At 44.3% G+C, this 21914-nt stretch overlaps 1 protein-coding gene across 1 annotated transcript in view; it reads right to left on the reverse strand.

Annotated features, from left to right (window-relative positions):
* NALF1 (NALCN channel auxiliary factor 1) overlaps window positions 1-21914 on the reverse strand; it is a 573725-nt gene that overhangs the window by 21949 nt on the left and 529862 nt on the right. Inside the window, exon 2 of the mRNA XM_059995503.1 lies at window positions 9285-9456. Within this exon, the coding sequence (XP_059851486.1) occupies window positions 9285-9456 (172 nt within the window). The remainder of the gene's footprint in view (window positions 1-9284; window positions 9457-21914) is intronic.

A 21914-nucleotide genomic window follows, 5' to 3' on the forward strand; every position in this document is an offset into this window, starting at 1 on the left:
CACCCCCGCTTTTCATTAGGATTTATTTTTTAGAGCAGTTTTAGGTTTACAGCAATGTTGAGCACCAAGTACAGAGTCATTAGATTTTCCAAAAGAAAAATTCACTAACTGCAATTTCGTGACATGAAAAGTTTGCAGATTCAGGTTTAAAATCTTCTAATCGTGAAGCCACGAAAGGGTGGACACAGTACACACAGCAGCTTTGCAAAGTGAATGTGGTTCTAAATTCCTTCAAAAGGAGATTCGTGAAATTCATGAAAATCATTTTATTTTGCAATTAAAACCGATCCACACTGGTTAATACTCTTTCTTCTTCATCATTCCTCTCTCTGCATAATTATTATCCTCTAACTCCTCTAGGCTGAGTTCTCTCTTTGCCTTTATGATTCCTTTTTATTGCTTCCTCTCCTCTAATCCTCTAGAACTTTTGAAGTACACAAAATCTGTCTTCATAGAAGGGTTAGACATTATTCTCTTCTTGAACAAACAATACTGAATGTATCTGTTCTATTCCAAAATTGCCAGGCAGAGCTCAGAGCCGCCCTAACAAAGTCCCACAGACTGGGCGGCTTCAAAACAGTACTTTATGGTCTCACAGTTTTGGAGGAGGACAGTCTGAGGTCAGAGTGTTGGCAGGGGTGCAGGTGATGGTATTCTCCCTGTGTTTCCCCCACTGTGTTCCCTGTGGGTATGTTTGTGGGTACGAATGTCCCCTTGTTATAAGTACACTTCTGTGAGATGAACTGAGATGTTAGAGCCCTAACTTCCTGCACCTCAACGTGACCGTATCTGGAGACGGGACCTTTATAGAGATGACTGAGTTAAAATGAGGTCTTTAGAGTGAGCCCTAATTCAATGAGATTCCTTATGAAAAGAGTAAATTTGGACACCCAGGAAGACCCCTGGGTGCACACACAAAGGGAAGACCTTGTGAAGACACAGTAAGAAGGTGGCCCAAGGAGAGAGGCCTTTGGAGAAACGAAACCTGCCAACACCTTGACCTTGGACCTCTGGCCTCCAGGACTGTGGAATAATACATTTCTGTTGTTTAAACCACCCCATCTGTGGCGTCTTGTTACATGGCAGCCCTAGGGGATTAACATACCCACTGGGCAGCACGGGATCAGGGCCCATCCTGGTGTCCTCACTTTAACCTGATCACCTCCCTAAATGACCCTATTTTCATATAAGGTCACATTCTGAGATACTGCAGGTTAGGACCTGAACTGGGGGGCAGGGGGCAAGTTAACCTTGATGGTCAGTTTGGGGGGCCCACTTAAAATGTAAATTCCATAAGTGAGGTGTCACAGCGTTCATCAGGCTTAAAGTCCTAGCATCCCAGGTGAGTAAGCAACGCGCATGATGAGGTCTGAACAGCTTTCAACCTGAGTCTTTATCTTGCCTGTGACAGAGGATGGAACGTGAGGGACAAAATGGCTTTCAAAGGAAATACTGATATTCTCTCTGACTCCAACAGGGGGACATGTTGTTAAGGCGCATCTACCTGTCAGCCCCCTTTCTGGAATCGTCAGAATATCGCCGGCAGAGGCAGGCAGGAGGCAGCTGGTGGCCCTGCAGGGTACAACCTTCACCCCCTGGCTTCCTTGGGCTTCTCCCCACCTTGGATGGTCCCTTCTTCCTCATAACAGGGCCCGTCACAGATTGCTCCCCATTAATTAATTCATTCGAAATTTGTTTATTGAGCACCAACTGTGTCAAACAGCTTTCTGGGCACCGGGCATACAGCCATAAACAACAGACATGTTCAGATAAACCTCCCAAAGCAGGAAGAGAATGCTTCAGGATATGAAAATTATTTCCAGAGAAAAGTTAAAACATTATTTTGAACAATGACTGCATCACGGATATAAACACTGACCTCCTACATCTCACTAATTTGAAGAAAACTTCACATTGAACCCAAAGAGTAAACATTATAATGATCTGATACATTAGAAATTATGACTAACAGTAACCATCTCATCTGGTAAAGTCAAGTCGAACCACCAAAAAGACAAGATTTCAAAACTGAGACAAATTGGTTCACTTTCCATTTTTAAAATGTGTCGAATGCATGATTTCCTTATGGGACTCAAACCTACTGAACACAAGGCAGAAGGCAGAGTCACAATTATTTAGGCAAACATTTTAGAGACCTTGGGTCCTTGCCGTTACCCTTCAGAGTAACATATTTGTAGGTTTGCATGTGTGCAGTCTAAGAATCTCGCTCACTCATCTGACTGAAAAAGCCAGGCATCTAAGCACAAAATCTTCCAGAGAACAGTGCCAGACAGTTCTCCTTTCTTTAAGCAGAAAGAATGGCCCAGGTAGAAAATATACGTGATGTTTATTTTTAACATAATATGTGATGTTGTGAAATCAGGATGAGTGTGTTGAACTACTGGAAACGGCATCGCACACACCACAGGCTGTGTCCCCACCTTCTCTTTCCCTACAGGGGGACCTTCTCCAGCCGGACAGCAGAAAGGAGACATTTGCTTACAGGTTAATTTCAGGACAGACTCAATGGCCACTTCCCGCTCCACCAGTGATACAGATACTGGACTAATAGCTAGGAAGTGTGGGTCTATCCTGGTTTCTGCAATAATAGGTTGCAGGGGGTCAGCTCTCTTTAATCCTGTATAAAAGCAACATCAGACCAGATGACGTCTATAATTCAGGCTTGTTCTCAAATTGACTGAATCTATAATCACGTGAGGTCACTGCAGTGTCCAAAGCAGTTCAGTGCCCAGGACAGCTACAGGGTGGGGAGAAACACTTCACAGAGAGGCTTCATTGCAGAGATGTTTAACTGCAGATGAAGTTAGTAAACGCCTTCACTGAATAAGGTTTCGCCTGTTCTAGGAGATTCCTCTTCGTGCAGAGTTACCCTTCCTAGACCGAATTCCAGAACTGAAATTCTTCCTTTATCTTCCTACTTTGCTGCCATGTCAGTCATAAACAGCTCTGAGTCTTGTCGGTCACGAAGCTTTCTGGGGATGATGTGAATCTCTGTAGAACGATCTGTATTTCACCCTCCTCCTTGCTCTAGGGAAGCTCTCTAAACGTTTTCTTTCAACCTCCATCTGAGTACAGACCAACCAACTCATTGCCCAGGATGCCCTGCCCTGGTCCCATCGGAGCAGCATTCAATAGTTCTGGCTTCAGTAAAGGACAGTCGTCCATCCTAGGGAGTTCAGAGGTCAAGACATACCGGCCAGGCCAGCAAGTTACGCTGCTGCTACAGATTACCAGGCAATTGTGAGATGATGTCACTAGGATCCTCTCCAGGTGGCATCAAGGAGGATAGCTTTCTGCTCAATGCACCTGCGGTGCCCACTTACCTGGAAACAGGCCAGGAAGTGGCTGCAGGCTCCGCCCTTCCTGGCTCCAGAAGCAATAAGCTTGGGGCTCCCTGCCATAGAGACTGGACACACCTTGGGGCTGATTCAACTCCATGCCATGCTAAAGCTCCAGGCATGGTTTCCTCAACTCTCCCTGGTCTAACCCCTTTCATTCCTCCTCTTAGATCAGGTAAGGTAGAGAGAGAAAATGCAGAAGTACAACGTGGACTGTGTTGGAACTTCTCCAAGGTTTGTCTAAGTGTGCAGGTTTGGGAGGGTATGGCCAGTTTTATCAGCACACCTGGAGGTAGATGAGTTTATCACCAGTCCTTCCTGGCTCTCCAGCGAGGGGCATCCAGGGGGGCCTGGAGCGAGATGCCAGCCTCCACTAACACAGACAAGGATGGACTCTGCATTGTCTGGTGCTGGGGTGCTTTGCCCTCATTCTGGACCAGGAGGCGCCCATCTGACTCAGATTCTGCCTGGACCAAGGGGCGACCACCTGACTCAGACTCTGCCCTCAACATCCAGGAGGGCTGAATGTGCTGGAGACCCAGACCCATCAGCCACTTGTAGAGATGAGGAAATGGAAACCCAGTGGGTACGACGTTCCAAAATTCATAGCTATGGGCAGAATCCACCAACCTAATTTCTACTCCGGGGCTCTTTCCCTGCATTAGTCCCCTCGCTCAAAGCAAACTTGAACTGCTGGGGAAGCACACGGAGGTGGACGTCGGGGAAGATGATCTTAAGTATGAGGACCTGAACTCAGGTCTCACTATACGAATTTAATAAGCCTCCAAAAGTGCAGTGTTTTAATGGAAGACGATGTCCCAAACACATGACGTTACTACATGCTACGTAAGTTTTTAAAAATAACTTATTTTCATATTTATTATTTATTCTGATCATATTATCTTCCTTCACATTTCTCTTTTGGTCTAAATTTATATATATACATATATATTTATATAAAGATTTTGTATCTACATAAAGATTTTGTATCTACATATTTTGTAGATTTATATATATATATTTTATATATATATATATATATATATATAAAGACTTTGTATGACATCACATGGTGCTATAACTAGCTGGTATTTCATTATTCCTTTTTCAGAAAAAAAGACCCTTGAGTTTTAGAAAATAATCAAACATATTCACACACTGGAGAAGGTACGGAGATTAAAGATATCATAGACGTCCAAATTAAAATTTATAGGGAGCAGATTTTTCTACTGAAACACTACTTCGGTGAGAAAATCTTTTACATAATCTTTCTAAAAATCTTCATCAACTCCCCAGATGTGAGATAACAGCTTAGGGAATGTTTTTTCACAGTTGTCAACTCTCTCCTGTGAATGACACGCAACATTAAAAAATTCCTTTCTGACTCGATCAATATGCATATCCAAGTATTTTCCCCCATCTTTTTCTCTCAAAGGATTATTATAATGACTTCCCTTGCCTGAGGGAAATAAACCGCTTCAGGTCCCCTGCAGACGCAGAGCCGCGCCACCAGGGGGCGCCCGTCCTCCATCACTTCGTAATCAGACCTGTCACCCTAACGAGCAACAGCCCGCCGTGTTTTCCCAGGAGGCGGAAATATAACCTCATGCTTGTCACAGCTAAAAAATGAAATGCAGAATTTACACAGAATTCTCAAAATGTTTTATCTCCATTGTCAGTAACCCGCAGCAGATCTTTTACTTTACTTTTTCTTTCAATAATTCACCTATGAAAAATACAGCAGCAAATCAGGTAGGGTCTCTCTTATCCATCAATCAAGTGGCAATTTTCGCAACGTATGTTACCATAGCACCCGCAGCCTGAGATGCTCTGCTACTTCTGTGTTGTTAGTGTTGGCTCACCATTCCAGGTAAGCAATCCAGGATTTCTCCAGGGGATTCTAGAAGAATGCGAGGGAGTGTGCAGGGGGGAAACCCACGTCATTATCACCATGATGGGTTGACAGCGCAGAACCCACAAAGGACTCCACCCCCTCACTCTGAAGACGAAGAAACAGTTTCTAAAATAGCAGAGTATTGTGTGAACCCAGCTTGAGAACAGAACCCACCTCGAAAAGTTTTAGCTCAATAAAGCCTGACATCCAATGACGGGCTTCACCCTGACAGCACCTTGGAATTTCTCCCTAATTAATTTCTCAAACACCCCTTCAGCAACGCCTCAGTTTTATCCTCTAACAGAAAAACCAAGAGAGATCTCAGGCAAAGTGTCTTTCCTTCATTACCTAAAACAGAAGCAGAACGTAACAATAGGAGGAGGCTCTTCTCTCCTCTAGTTTTGTGGTTAAAACATCTGTCCTTCACCTTCAGCAACAGCCTCAGTCAAAGACATTGCACAGCCATGGACATGCATTCTCAGATATTTCGTTTTGTAAAAGTAAGCTACCGGCTTGCCAAGGGTCATAGCAGCAGATGACCAAAATGTAGACATTTAAACACTCCCATGTAGGACACGGGTAAGTAATATAAGCCTCATGAAGAAATGATGCAATAGGTTGCATCTAATAACTGACCCAAATTTTAACTAACTCCTGATTATTTAAAGGAATTTTGTCTGCTCTGAACCCTCTAACTGGTTCCCTGATCCCAAGGACTGAGATGTGCTTTTTTGGATGGATGACAGGAATTCTAAGCATCACTATATATCTAATAAAAGCCTAGATGATGGGAAGACCTGGAGTCCTGTAATCCCAGTCTCTAAAAGATTGGGAAAAAAGCCATAATCACACCACTGGTTTGTCACTATGGAGAAGCACCTTGAACAAAACTGACCCTCACCTGGACAGGATCTGCCGGCGAGCCTTTTGCAGTCACGTGCTCACTGAGTACTTTTTTGAGATGATTTTTAGAAGGAATCTCTTTCTTTCTGGAAGCTTCTGAATTGGCTGTATTTCCATTAGTAGGGAGACCATTATTAAAGGAAGTTGAAGGAAACTGTCTATTCCTTCAACTCTTGATGATAAATGATGATATTTATCAGCATACAGAATGGCAATAAAATCATTTATTAATTTTTTTAAAAAAGAGGAATTACTGGAGGCAAGATGAAGACCAACCTACTTGGTGAACTCCTTTTAGTGAAATTGGGTTTAGTGATTGCCATTTACTCATTTCATTGAGGGGGGAGTCCAGCAGATGTGCTGTTCTGTGTGAGCTGAAACGTGGCTATGAGCCTGCTTCCCAGGGGGCCTCAGGTCATGTGCAGCCAACCGGGGAACTAGGAAAAATACTCCCATTTCTCGACTAGACTTAGTCTCATTCTGAGTACAGGAGACGCTTCCTTCACAATGCGTAAAAGGTGTGTGAGATGACTCAATACTTACTCCAAGTACACCTGAAGGGTGAGTTCTTTGGATCTTCATGTCTTTCTGTAAGAGGTGAACCTTCAAAGATCGTGTGACAATGTTTGGGAACAAATGTTTTATATGTAAAAGTCTTACTAGTTTCCCTACACATGTGAGGCCACCGGGCTCCTGGGCAGGGTTTCACCAGTGGCCCCGGGAGCTCACTTCTTCCCAGAAGGAGATGTTCCGGGGACCCTGGTGTCTGGGACCCTCATCGGTAGTGGCATGGCAGCGAGCGATTCCCACCTGCAGAAATCTCTCCTGTTCAAGTCCAGCAGCAAAACTCAAGGGACCTCTGTGACCCAAGGTGGATAAAGGATGGCTGCTAGTGGTAAGACCCAGAAGAATTCTTCCAGGAAGCCTGGGTCACAGCTTAGAAAAGGGGATCAATCTGAAAATTAGTACCATTTTTTTGGTCAAAATTTTTCACAGCGCTCAGGGACCAAATGCCTTCATAATTTATTCTGCACATTTTTGAGAAGTAAGAAAAAGAACATAGGCCCAGCTGACAGTGGGGAAAGAAGAGTCAGATTCCCAAATATTCAGTGATGAGATTCTCCCAGAAAGCTTCTAATTTTCGTGGCATTTTCCCCTGGATCCGACAAATGACAAATCTCTCCTCTTTTCCTATTTGTTTTCCTTAATGATGTAGATGAAAAAATCTGACTTTGAAAGACTCAAAGACAATTAAAAATATAAGATAGACTTTCTGCACATGTGCGAAAAGAGATTAATTTCCATGTTTAGCTTTCTGACGGCCTTGAAAGTGTATAGGGAAGGCGATGAACGTTCAAACCTGTATTTCAGATTCAAACATACAGATAAGAGACCAGGAAGCAGGAGGAGATAGACAGACGCCTCTCCCTTCATCTGAGGTTCTTTTCTGCTCTGAGAATCTAGTGAAGCTGTTGACCTTCTCTACGAAAAAAGCTACATGCATGAGAATGAACAAGAATACAACCTTTACATAAAATTCCAGGAGTTTCTCAGAAGTCCTAAAATCACAGACACCTCATTGGTCCTTAAGTCAAGAGATGAAGACCTTATCTTGATGACCATTTATTGAAGTTTTGTGTGGAAGACAAATACATGAAATAGCCTGTGACTGGTGAATTCCGGCTCAGATTCAAAGGAAGAAGGTGTTAATATCTTCCTTCCTTCCTTCCTTCCTTCCTTCCCTCTTCCTTTCTTTTATCTCTCTCTTCTCTCTCTCTCTGTCTTCCCAGTAGAGAGGAACCATATGAAAAATGATCTCAGCATCAAATCAGTGGAATAACAAAAATAATTGGTAAATCACTTTGCATTCCACAAATCGCTTCCTTACGTACAATGGCTATTGCCTGTGGATGACGTATCTCGTGCAGCTTCTCTATCTGTATTCCTCACTGCAGACATGCCTGAGGGGTATCGCTAACACTAATGTACTAATGAGGAGATGGCGGCTCGGAGAGAATGCACTCATAGAAATACGAGGAAAGCCCATGTCTCTTAACCTTCATCCAGATATCCTTCCCGTAAGTTTGGGCAGCACAAAAGTCATCCAGTGTGCAGGCAGGCGTTTAGGGGAGAGCTTTGCTGGACAGTCTCTTGACAGCACATCACTTAGAACAGGATGGGTTATGGATAGGCATGGGAATAAGTGCTCTAGAAAGAATCTGATAAATTCTCATGTTGCACATCTCAATATGTCACTCTGCTTAGAAGGGTCTCACAAAGTTTATTATAAGAAGAGGGGTTTTCATGTTTCTTCGTACATATGATGGTGTCTTATCCTTAAAACTTGAAAACTAAACAGGCTACAACTCAAGCCATCCAGTTACAAGGACCCGTAGCACATCTTTACTGAGACAGCGTGAAGCAACAACTCTGATTATCACATTTCTGCAGCAAAGGGGATCGTTCTCACTTGTCTACTCAGCATTTATTTTTAAAAAGCAATCTACTCTTATCCTTTGCGTCTTATTCTACGTCTAAATTGTGTAACACTTATAAATACCCAGAAATTGCATGCTGCTACTGGTGTTTTGCCCAGCCTGCGTCATTTGGTGGAAGAGGTAAACAATTTAACCAGACTCTAATACACATACACACACACGAGTAACTTCAATGGGCATTTCTTCATACTCTCGATACTTATTTAAGATAAAGTAACATAACACTTCTCAGAAAATAGACTTGGGACCTAAACTTGTTACCAATTTGAAGAAGAAACATAATTTTACCGCCTTATCATGTCATCTGTTCTTAGGTTAATACAAAGATAAGGCAGGTAGAACCCAACCGACTCTACGTCAAATTTAAGCAAATCCAAAGATTGCTGACGTTTTTCCATTTTATCCTTTTACAGACTTAATAATGATGGTGGTCACAGGTAGACGACACATCACGTGGCATCTCCAAATCAGTTTCGGGGTCCCTTCAGGGCTTCTGTGAAGGAAAGCATGGAATAGTCCCAGCCGAATCTTCAGGGTTACATAGGTGGAAGGAAACCCCCAACCAAACAAACACCACAGAAGCAGCTCCACCACGAGAGGCTGGGTGCCAACACCTGCCCCGCACTGTACCTGTACAGATGAAACTGGAGAGTCCCCCGTAGATAACTTCATCATTGTCGGGCAATATGAACGGACACCTCGTCTGAACCTCCAAACAGTATTGCTTGCAAGGAATTGTCTTTCTGCAGTTCAGCTGTGCGACTTCAAAATACTGGGAACACAGCCAGGCTTTGTAGACAATCTGAAAAAAGAGAAGAATCAAAAATAGGGCGGGATGACAACAGTTCTGACTGATAAAGGACATGCTGTACTGTGAGAAACATGCTAGGGCTTCAGGCGGATCATAAGAAAACTCACACTTGGAGACAGCGTATTCACACAAGGCCAGCTGCAAGCGATGTCTTGGCAACAGAGCAAAACATTTTTTGATTGAGCCCTTAAGAGGATGCCAAAGGTAATGTGGCGTTTGAGGGGATGTAACTCATGTGAAAAACAGTGGAGTAAAGCAGGGCCTGAAGTTTTTAAAATCCAATGATATACAAGAAAGGAAATAACTGTGGACCCACCGTGGTTATTTACTGCAGGGTGCGAGAGCCCTGCAGACACCGGCTATTCCCCCCATGGGCACTAGATGGCGCTGATTCCCCTACAAAGATGCCCCCGCGGGCTGTGCAGAGGCGGCTGGTTAGAGCTTGAACTCCAGGGCACAGAACCAGCAGCGGCGGGCATTTAAATTGATGACTCACATCAAATGCATTAAATATCTCATCGTCCGAAAGCCGGGAAACACCCAACCTAAATCAGACACTTTATGTCGTGGTGTGGTGAGGAGAACGAAGAAGGAAACCTCATCAGAGCCGCAACTTGGACCTTTAGATACTGTGATCCACATCGATATTCGATAAGTATTTGCTTAATTTAATAAAATGTGAAAGGACTACGAATTCACCTAGCTCTTTGTTTTTGATAGGTATTTAGGAAAGTAGATACTGAAAAAAATGCCTTTTTCTAATATAAGGGAACAAGTTGAAACTAGGCCCAAATAAAACCATGGCAAGATATCCACCATACAGATGGCTGTGACTCAGGTATTTCCCAGACCCTGGGCGCTGATGTCTTCTGTTTACCTGTTTCTAAGGTTAATACTAGCCTGGTAAGATTCTGTCGCCTATGTTCTACCTGGAAAAGTGGATGGTGTACCGTTAACTGTACACTAAGAGGTCATAAACACCTGACAATAATAGCAAGAGTAATAGCGAGTATTTATCAATTTCACTCTGTTCTAAGCAAGGTACGTACATTTTTTTCCCATGTAATTCTTAGCACACACAGAGAAGGTAACTATTGGTCACACTTTGCACACAGATAATAATTAGCAATGGAAGTGAGTGGACAGCCTAGAATTCAAGCAGAATCTAGATAACTCTTGTCAGTATCCTGTGAGGAGAATTCTTGTGTCAGGAAAGGGAGAGAAATAAACAGCTCTGAGATACGTTCCATGCCTCCCTTTTAGTTTTGAGGGAGGGGGGTTGAGAAAGTTAGATGTTTTGTGGTGGCACAAAACCAAAGAAACAAGATGATTAACTTTTAAAAGCCCTAAAGGATTTTCAGGGAAAAGCACTGATGACAAATGAATACACCTGTCTTCTTTCAGAAGAACTCCGTAGTATAAGGAAGACCACAAATCTTTTTTATAATGGCTTAGCCTTCTCCTATGGACAGACATACGAAGTCATCGCTTTTCTAGGTGTCACTGAATTGTGTAAATGATTATCTGATGCTAAACAATAATTTTGGGAAGGAACAAAAAAGGTTTAAGGTCTCTGATGATAAATGACTGGTTCAACTACGTTTACCTCCGTTTTTCCTGGAGGGCTTGTACTTTCCTCTCTCTGTGGAAGTTACGTTTTCCAGGTAATTATGCTCGTGAAGGACGTCTCACCCCACCCCCGCTCTGCTGCTGCCCCTTGGAAATCACTGCTGACAGTACAACAAATTGTTTGACAGCTGCCCATCCTACGGTCAATAGAAAATACTCTCAAGCTACAGTCTAGAAAAGGAACAGACTAGACTATTAAAACGGCCTAAAAAAGAATGACATTTTCACTTAATAGCTGGATAACAATTTTCTCTTTTTCTCCCAGAGCGTTTTCTCATTTCTTATTTCCCCCCCTGAAACCCTTGAGATGGGTTCGGGAAATATTTTACAAATAAAGAACCTGAGTTAGAGAGAGATTATAGTAGCAAATGGACAGAATTCAGGCCAGCACTTCCTTCACTGGGCCCTGGGGTAGCTGGACCTCTTCTGAGAGGAAGCGGAAAGTGATGACAACATGACAAAAGGTGGGTCTCTGGAATCCTCGAGGGGAGGGTGGCAGTTCAGAGGGGAAAGGTCCTAGGGGTCATCTAGCTAAGCCTCTCATTTTAAAGTGAGAACTGGGGCCTAGGAAGACCACGGTTGATGGCAACCTCAAATCCCTGCCTTCTTGGATGTTGTTTTAATAACACAGCACATTACTGGGAAGGCATCAACTGAATCATTCTTAACGTACCTTTATTCTTTTCTTTTTTTTTTTTTTTTTTTTGCGGTACGTGGGCCTCTCACTGTTGTGGCCTCTCCCACTGCGGAGCACAGGCTCCGGACGCGCAGGCTCAGCGGCCACGGCTCACGGGCCCAGCCGCTCCGCGGCATGTGGGATCTTCCCGGACCGGGGCACGAACCCGTGTCCCCTGCATCGGCAGGCGGACTCCCAACCACTGCGCCACCAGGGAAGCCCTTCTTTTTTTTTCTTTTTTACAAGTCACTTCACCCCAGATCTGCACTTTCCAAACCTTCCCTTGAAATTCTGCGCAGTGGCTGTAATAATCACACCCCAGCCCCGGGCTGATTTCTGGGTCTTCTCTGCACCAACATCACTTTACAAATCCCCTCGGTTTCGCGGGCCTAACTGAAGGTGTGAGGAGAGGAGGGGAGATCCCAGGGAGCTGTGGTCTACTGAACTCATTTCCAGATTCCCGATGAAGACTAGTTTTTTTATTTTTTAAGATAATTCTCAGTTTTCAGGAAAGTTCTGGTTGTAATGGTACAAGCATGGTTGAGAGGAACATCCCAGGAGACAGACTGAGGGAGGGGTCTCTGTTCCCTGATTACGGGAAGTGATGTTAAGCTATGGGACTCTAGGAGGGAGATGCTTTATGTGGCTAGAAATATTGTTCATTACGGGTTATACCCAGTGCCCTGAATAATCATGGTTTTCAGGCTCCTCTTTACAAGTGATGTCATCGTGCACCAGCGTGACGTCAGCATGCACCAGTGTGACATCAGCACGCACCAGGTCTCACGACCGCTCTTGGTTCTGGGCGTTCCACATGACCACGGCTCACCTCCCGTAGAGCCTTTCACAAAATGCCCCAGATTCGTATTTTTCCCATAGGGGCTTGGATTCTCATTTCTTTTAAGTATACTTGCCTCCCTCCCCCAAAATCTATATTCACGTTTTAGCGCAAGGGAACCAATTTATATTGCAAATATATGTTAGCTGGCTGAAAAAATATGTCGGTTACAATTTTTTATTATTAAGAAAAATGTCAGGTATTGACCGTGGTTGTCATCTTCAAATCAGAAGGCCGTTTTCCCTTTTCCCCCAAGAATTACTAAGGGCTAACTCTTCTTACATGTATACCATGTGTTGATGCGTTTTCTGAGGCCCTTCCCTGGCAGCTCTAACGCGTGAGTGGCGTGTGTCTGGAGCACGCGGGGCTGAAATCGCTGGTTACATAAGCAGCAGTCTGCGGTGGCGACCGCCTCGGGCTAATGCACTTTGATGCACAAGGCATGTCGTTACAGTTGTGAGTGGGGCAGGAGGTCGAAAGAAATGTTCACATGCGTATATCTGAGCGTCTTTCCTTAGCGCTGTGTCAGTGTCTGGTTAAAGCACGCGCGGCACCCAGAAAATGAAAATACGGACATATTTTAAGAGAGAAGCAAGAAAACAAGCCCTGCCTGAGGATGCGCCAGGTCATCTGCAGAAGAATATTCAGAGATGGACAGCGTAAGGAGACAGGCTCCTTGATCCGCCAGATGTCAGCACACCTTGTCCTGCGGGGCTGCATCTTCGCTCCATTTCCTGTGCCGAATGCAAGTACCTTCCTGTTTTCTCCTGGTGACGCTTCGTGGGTCCTGTGATAACACTCGGTCTAACCCCCTGAACTTCAGAACGGCCCTCGCTTCCTAGCACCACCCTATGTTTTTAAGTCCACCCAGTCCATTCTCACCACCACCCTGGGCTCAGTCCCTTCAGGAGAGGGAATCCGTCTGAAGAAGGCAGGGCCAGCCCGGCTCCACCTCTAGTCGGGTGTGATACCTGGAGGCCCACAGACGTGATGGCAACGATGACAAAAAGCAAATCAACTCTTCAAGCTTTCCTGAATAGAGGATGCTACCCTCCAACGATGATCTCGGAAACGAAGGAAAACGGGGAAGAATTTGTCAGTGTGTCTCCTGCACTGTCCGGGGCACACAGGAAGCCAGCTTCTTCTTTCCCTTCTTCCTCGTCAACACAGTAAGTCCCCTACGTACAAATGAGTTGCATCCCGAGAGTGCGTTCGTTAAGTCCAATTTGTTCGTAAGTCCAATGAAGTTAGCCTAGGTACCCAACTAACACAATCGGCCATATAGCACTGTGCTGTAATAGGTTTATAATAATTTTCACACAAGTAATACATGAAAACCAAACAAAAAATAAACATTTTTAATCTTACAGTACAGTACCTCGAAAAGTACAGCAGTACCAGCTACGTCACCACTGCTTTTAGGTTTGCTTCCGGACATCCTGGGCTTGAAATAAAGATACTGTACTACTGTATTCTATACAGTACTGTACTCAAGTACACAAAAGCACAACCACTTGTAGAGGATGCACACACGTGACAATGTATGACACGTGACCTAGCTTACGTGATTGGACATGCGAATACGCGTTCCCATCAAGTCTGCAACTTGAAGGCGTGTGTGTAGGGGACTTACTGGACGCCTCCTGCATTGTCTGAGTTAATGACATCCTTGCTTCATCTTGTTTCCCCTCCTCACCTCACTATGGTTTGGTGTCAGCCTGAACTACTGCACAGAAACGTTCTTTCTAAGCAACCTGGCCTCTGGGGTGATAAACCCAGCTGCTAAAATCAGCTGTTTTCTTGTCTGACTTCTTGGCAGTAAGGAGCGCTGCTGCTGAAACTTTCTTGAAACGCTGGCCCCCGTGATTAAGAGAATCCATTTGCCCTGGGCTTCTTCCTACTCTGCCAGCCACTACTTCATTGGTTGTTTTGTTGTAATTGTTGTTTGTTTCCTCTGCCACTCCCCAAAATGTTGGTGTCACTCAGGCTTCTGTTCTAAACTTCCTTCTGCGCAGTCTTTTGTGGTAATCGTCCACTCTCATGATTCAACTTGGTCTTTAAAACAGTGACGCCTAAATCGTTGTTTCTTTCTCTCTCTCTCTCACCTGATGTGTCTATAAACTGCGTCCTACATGCTTCTGTTTCCATATGCTCTTTAGTATCTCAGCCTCTGCAAGTCCAGAGTGGAATTCAGCATCTTCTCTTCGGGAGAAGCAAGATGAGAGAAATCTGGGAGTCACCCCCAATGTCCCCTTCTATGCTCTCCCCAACCACTTTCTCCCCAGGTCCTATAAGCCTACGCCCTAAATATCAAGGCTCCAAATGTCTTGATTTCTGTTGCCACTATTATCCCAGCCATTCCCATCGCTCACCCACACGACACGTCCACAGATGAGCCTCTGCGTCTTCAGTCCGGATCTCCTCCCCTCCGTGCTGGTCTGTACCGGGCAGTTAGGGTAACCCCTGCGGGACTATTGGATTCTGTCAGCACTCCGCTTTACATCATCCAGGGCCTCTCCGCAGCACTCCGGGAAAAGTTCAAACTCCTTAAAGGACACTGAGCTTTGTGACCGCGCCCTGCTGAGCGCTGCAGCCGCTGAGCCTCCACCCCCACGCTCAGTCTGTGCGCTGCGGCTGTGGAAGGTGACACGCAGCGTCACTAAACGGCCTCGTCCTCAGCAGCCCTGCACCCCTGCTTCCCCTTCGCCTCGCTCACACAGCCCTCAGCCTGATGGGTTCCTACCCATCCTGTGTGACCTCATCTGTAAACCTCCTGCCTCTGATCCGTAAACCCACCCCCGAAAGCCTCTGGAATGTTCTCTTCCTAAGGACTCACACTGAAGGCGACACTCTTTGCTTGTCTGCTTCCCTTTCTAGCCTCCTGTAAAGGAGCCTCGTGCACTTCTGTGTTCCTGGTGCTCTGGGTGTACCTGGGAGAAACTGACTGTCCATGGAACTGTCCTTGGAAATTCACACCATGGCCTTCAGGTGCACAGCTCTGTCGGGTGACCTGGTTCATGTGAGTGAGTCCACCTGGCTCTGAGATCCTGCACAGAGCAGACTCTAACCATGAAACCTGACGTGCTTCCAAGACATTCAATCCTACGGACTCCTTTGGAGGTATCAGCAAACTCCCTTATCGGAGGACAAATAAATCCTATAGAAAGAAACCTTTTAAAGCCCACTTCCTGATTGAACCTCTCTTTCCAAGCAGACACCGTGGTTTAGGTGCTGAGACACAACACGGACTGGGGTTCCAAGCAGAGAAGGATGTCCACACGAAGAGAAGGCTCCGTGGGCGGGACTAAGGGGAGGCCCGCAGAGCTGCCAAGGGCGGAGTTTGCTCTGGCCTTGTCATCGGAAATGGACAAGCTGCTTTGGCTGGGATCATGGCAAAAAGTTTCTGGAGGACAGATTACTCTACCTCATCCCTTTCCAAAACAGTTCTATTGTACTTCCAAAAATGAATTATTCATAGCGATAGAAATAGGTGAATGAAAAGCTCCTGTTAGAGACCAAGCTGTCAGGAACTGTGTGCGCGGGCCTCGGGGAAGAAGGAGGGTCAGCGAGGGCCCAATGGGGAGTGATGGAGGCCAGCAGCAGAGGCCGCATGAGGCCAGGAATCATTTCGCAAAACATCTGATCATGGAGTTGCTGAATATTTCACCAGTGTCCTCCTCTTTTTCCAGCTGGAAAAACCAAGAGAGAATTTAATATCTATATTGCAATGGCTGAGAATTGCCAAATAAGGCAATTTCCCGTCCATTATGTCAAATTGAGCTGTGTTTGAGGTGATGGACTCCTTGAATGAAAGCACCATATCACTTACGCAGTACAAAGAAGCCCTCAAAACCCTGAGTCTGTGCACCGCAGATAAAGCTTTAAAGATGATGGGCATGGAATAACTTCGGAAAAATTCAGGTGTCAAGTGAACAAGAGGACTCAGGAAATATGGTCAGCATTTTAATAACACTGTAAGTCCAAGGTAATAAATGATTCTATTAGGAAAAAAAAAAAAGAAAGGAAGGAAGTTCTTTCATGGAAACCACTTCTGTGTGTCGGCCATGGGTGGACATCATGGTGTTTTCTCAACAGCCTTTTCTAGAATCGGGAAAGACAGGGATAAATGACAGCTTCCTTGTATTTTATCAGCCAAACAATACCTTGGAAATGCAGCAGTGTTACACATCCCACGGTCCTCTAGGTACGCTACGTATTTAACGTGGTCTGTGTTAACTATCATCGAAGTGCCCATGATCCTATTAGAATTGATAGTTTTAAAAAGGCAGTGAGGAAGCACCTCGATATAAATTCAGTCTGGGGCTCCATACCTTAGGCAAGTTGAGAATGTTGAAAGGGGTTTAAAAAGTAGGAAACCAACCTTTTGAAGGAAGAAAGGGAAGTGGGTCTGCAGATAAATCTGAGACGAGTCTTAAGCATGTATTCATCAAGGAAATGGGAGCGTCGATATGGTAGAGTCCTCTTATTTGGGAGGACTCACATGGGAATTCACGAAGCAGTTGATTAATAAATGAATGAGTGTTATAATCCACAATCTAGAGTATGTTTAGAAAACACCCATGTATTCAGTAGAACAACAATGAGTAATCAGTACATTCACTAAAACATGCAGCTGTATTCACTTTTTTCATACAAGTAAATAGAATGGGACTTGCTTATCACTGCCTCTCACTTAATAGAAACATCCAATAAAGGTCTAAAGAAAGTTAAGGCATAACTTTCTCATAGGACCCCAAGTAAAACACGGAAAACTTGCAATAATAAAGCAAAATTAGTTATCTAACCATCTGATAATTTTACACAGTCTTACACTTTATAGAACTAGAGTATAAAATGCTCTGGGTATATATCTAACTTTTCTACCTCTTTGCAATACAGTCAAGACGTTTCTGTATGAATAATACATGATGACACCCCACTTTACAATATCACAGTCATAAGAGTTGTCAATGAAAACAATAATAATGTCTTCGCTCCAAGCAGGTGCTGCTGCCCCCGGTTGAGTGGACTCTTTGCGCGTTCTTTATTTTTCTCCCAGAGGCGAAGGAGCGCTTCTGATTCTGTCATCCCCAAGTCCAAGCTCAGCAGCTATGATTATGGTTTCTGCTTTATCCTGACACGTCCTGTCCTTGAGGAGCAGGGACAGGAGGGATGGCAGCTCCTTATGGAGACCATGTGCAAACCAGCGCCTTGGGGATGCAGCGGTGCTGTGTGTCATGTGGCCATTGAAACAGGCTATTTATCTACACCTGGTCCTTAGATAAACAGGATCACAGCCAGAAAAGTGCCAGGGAGCCTCTTAGAGTTCATAGCTTTAAAATGTGACAGAGTGAGCACTTCAAAATTCTCATTAGAGTAGAGCTGTAGCCGGTTATCATGATGCCGGAAGAGCTAACTGATTTCTACCAACCTTGGCTTCCAAGGTATCGTTCAATCCATCCAAAGCTATTTACTGAGAGCCGACTATTGGCCTGGCCGTAGGAACATACCCTGGGGAGCAGGTTAAAAATGTCATTATAAGACATTTTCCCTGGCCCCCAAAATAGTCCTGTCAGATTAAAGGAGACAAGGCCAGACGTGGTAGGCAGTGTGTTACCATCAGGGTGCTTTGGTCTGGAGAAAGCAGAGGTCAGTGATGACTGAGGGTGGCCGGCGGTTCTGGAGAAGAGAAGGGGACAGTCAAGACGAGGAGTGGCGTGGCATGTCAGAGAGGGGACTGGAGTGGGGGTCAGTGTGCCTGTGATACAGGACAGGGAAGAAGGAAGGGAAAAGGACAGCAGGAAGACAGCCAAGGAGGGGGGCAGATAATAACTATTTACTACATAGGCAGACCTAGGAGATACTGTGGGTTCGGTTCCAGACCACCCCAATATGCCAGTATTCTAATAAAATGAGCCACGTGAAATGTTTGGTTTCCCAGTGCATAGGAAGTTATGTTTATATTATACCGCAATCTACTAAGTGTGCAGTACCATTATGTCGAAAAAATGATGTACATACCTTAATTAAAGAATATTTTATTACTAAAAAGTGTTAACCCTTATCTGATCCTTCAGCCTCTTCTGCTGCAGGGTCTGGCCTCCAAGCTGGTGGCTGCTGACTGCTCAGGGCAGCGTTGCTGAAGGCTGGGATGGCTGTGGTCGTTTCTTAAAAGACGACAACGTTGAGGTCTGCCCATCCTTTGATTCTTCCTTTCACGAGCGATTTCTCTGTAGGATGCAATGCTGTTTGATAGCCTTTCACCCACAGTAGAATTGCTTTCAAAACTGGAGTCAATCCTCTCAAACCCTGCCACCACTCTCAACTAAGTTGATGCACTATTTTTAATCTTCTGCTGTCATTTCAACAGTCTTCAGAGCATCTTTACCAGGAGTTGTTTCTAGATCATGAAACTACTTTCTTTGCTCATCCACAGGAAGCAACTCCTCATTCTCTCAAGTTTGATCATGAGATGGCTGCAGTGCAGTCCCATCTTCAGGCTCCACTTCTAATACTAGTTCTCTTGCTATCTCCACCACATGTGCACTTACTTCCTCCATGGAAGTCTTGAACCCCTCAAAGTCATCCATGATGGTTGGAATCAACTTCTTCCAAATTTGTGTCGATGTTGATATTTTGACCTCTTCCTGTGAATCGCAACATGTTCTTAATGGCATCTCTAGTGGTGAATATTTTCCAGAAGGTTTTCAATTGACTTGGCCCAGATCCATCAGAGGAACCACTATCTATGGAAGCTACAGCCTTACAAAATGAATTTCTTAAATAATAAGACTTGAAAGTTGAGGTTTCTCCTTGATGCATGGGCAGCAGAACGGATGTTGTGTTAGCAGGCGTGAAAGCAACATGAATCCCATTGTGCATCTCCATCAGAGCTCTTGGGTGACCAGATGCATTATAAATGAGCAGTACTGTTTTGAAAGGAATATTTATTTTCTGAGCATTAGGTCTCAAGAGTGGGTTTAAAATAGTCAGTAAACCATGTTGTCAACAGAGGCACTGTCATCTAGGCTTTTTGTTACATTAATAGAGCACAGGCAGAGTAGTTTAGCATAATTCTTAAGGACCCTGGGATTTTTGAAATGATAAATGAGCATTGGCTTCAGTTCAAAGTCATCAGCTGCACAGACCCCCAACAAGAGGGTCAGCCTGTCCTTTGAACCTTTGAAGCCAGGCATTGACTTCTCCTCTCTAGCTATGAAAGTCTTGGTCACGTCTTCTTCCAATATAAGGCTGTTTTGTTTACACTGAAAATCTGTCGTTTAGTGTAACCACCTTTATTAATTCTCTTAGCAAGATCTTCTGCAAATACTTACTGCAGCTTCTACATCAGCATTTGCTGCTTCACCTTGAACTTTTATGTTATGGTGATGGCTTCTTTCCTTAAACATCATGAACCAACACCCTCTGCTGGCTTCCAAGTTTTCTTCCACAGCTTCCTCCCCTCTCTCAGCCTTCACAGAACTGAAGAGAGATGAGGCCTTGCTCTGGATCAGGCTTTGGCTTGAGGGAATGTTGTGGCTGGTTTGATCTTCTATCCAGACCACTCAGACTTTCTCCATATCAGCACTAAGGCTGTTTCACATTCTTATCATTTGTGTGTTTGCTGGAGTAGACTGTTAATTTCCTACAAGAACTTCTCCTGTACATTCACCAGTTGGCTGTTTTGCACAAAAGGACTAGGTTTCAGCCCATCTCAGCTTTCAACATGCGCTCCTCACTAAGCTTCATCATTTCCAGGTTTTGATTTAAAGTGAGAGACACGTGACCCTTCCTTTCACTTGAACACTTAGAGGCCATTCTAGGGTTATTAATTAGCTTAATTTCCATAGTGCTGTGTCTCGGGGAATCGGGAGGCCTGAGGAGAGGGAGAGAGACGGGGAATGGCCAGTGAAGTTGGAACACACACAACACTTATCAGTTAATTTGGCCATCTTATATGGACATGGTTTGTGGGTCCCTGAAACAATTATGATAATAACAGCAAAGATCACTGATCCCAGATCACCATAACAAATATAATAAAAATGACAAATTATTAGAATTACCAAAATGTGACAGAGACAGGAAGCGAGCAAATGCTTTTGGAAAAGTGGTGCCGATATCCTTGATGGACGCGGGGCTGCCACAGAGGTTCAATTTGTAAAAACACATTAAAATGAAGTGCAGTAAAACTGAGGTATGTCTGTACTCAGCTCTTCACCTAGGTATCAGTGCACTGTCTACGTGAGGTGAGTGTGAGTATTCCAGTTTTACCAAGGTGAAAATTAAGATTCAGAGAATTCCGGCAATTTGGCCAAAGTCCCACAGCAGAATACAGCAAAGCCAGGCTGAGATTTCAGGTCATTTTACCCAGCACCTCTACCCCGAGCAAAATGTGTTTCATTGTACCCCACAGACTTCAGGTGTAAACAAATTCTAACTTCTGATAGTTTATGTAGATTATTCCTGGGTCTTCCGGGGATAAGCTTTGGAGATCTGAACATTTTCAACACTGTGTACTTCGCTTCATCTCAAGAAGATATTTCAGCAACTGCTGTGTTAGTCTATAGTGAAAGATTTTAAATACAGCAAAGGATCACAGTGTTCGTGATCTTATTAACACATGCTCAAAACTCCAAGCACTGGTGACATGAGTAATACTACCGTTAATGAGAAAAGGGCCAGAATTATGTCCGAAAACAATTGCCTGTCATTTGAACTAACAGCTACCACCAATCAGAAAGCTACTTTTGCTAGCCCTGGTCCTAAATCCTTGCTGTTCTCTCTTTCTCTTTTATCATGTGAACATTTATTCAACTATTAAATTATACAGAACTGACACCAAACTGTTTATCTTTGAAACTGTACATTTTTCACTCTGTCCTTTTACAATTTTAGCATATTTCCCTTCCATAAATATTTATTTATAAAGTGTTCTGACACACACACGGACATACACACGCACATAGACACACGCATTCACACACGCACATAGACACACACATTCACACACACACAGACACACACACAGAGACAGACATACATATAGAGACACACACAGACACACACACAGACATACATACAGAGACGCAGACATACAGACATACATATAGAGACACACACATTCAAACACAGACACACAGACATACACACGGAGACACACACAGACATATATACAGAGACACAGACATACACACAGACACACACAGACGTACACAGAGACATACATACAGAGACACACACAGACACATACACAGACATACACACAAACACACACACACAGACATACGCAAAGACACACACATA

Source organism: Delphinus delphis, chromosome 18, assembly GCF_949987515.2.
Source record: "Delphinus delphis chromosome 18, mDelDel1.2, whole genome shotgun sequence".
In the NCBI taxonomy this organism is placed as follows: domain Eukaryota; kingdom Metazoa; phylum Chordata; class Mammalia; order Artiodactyla; family Delphinidae; genus Delphinus; species Delphinus delphis.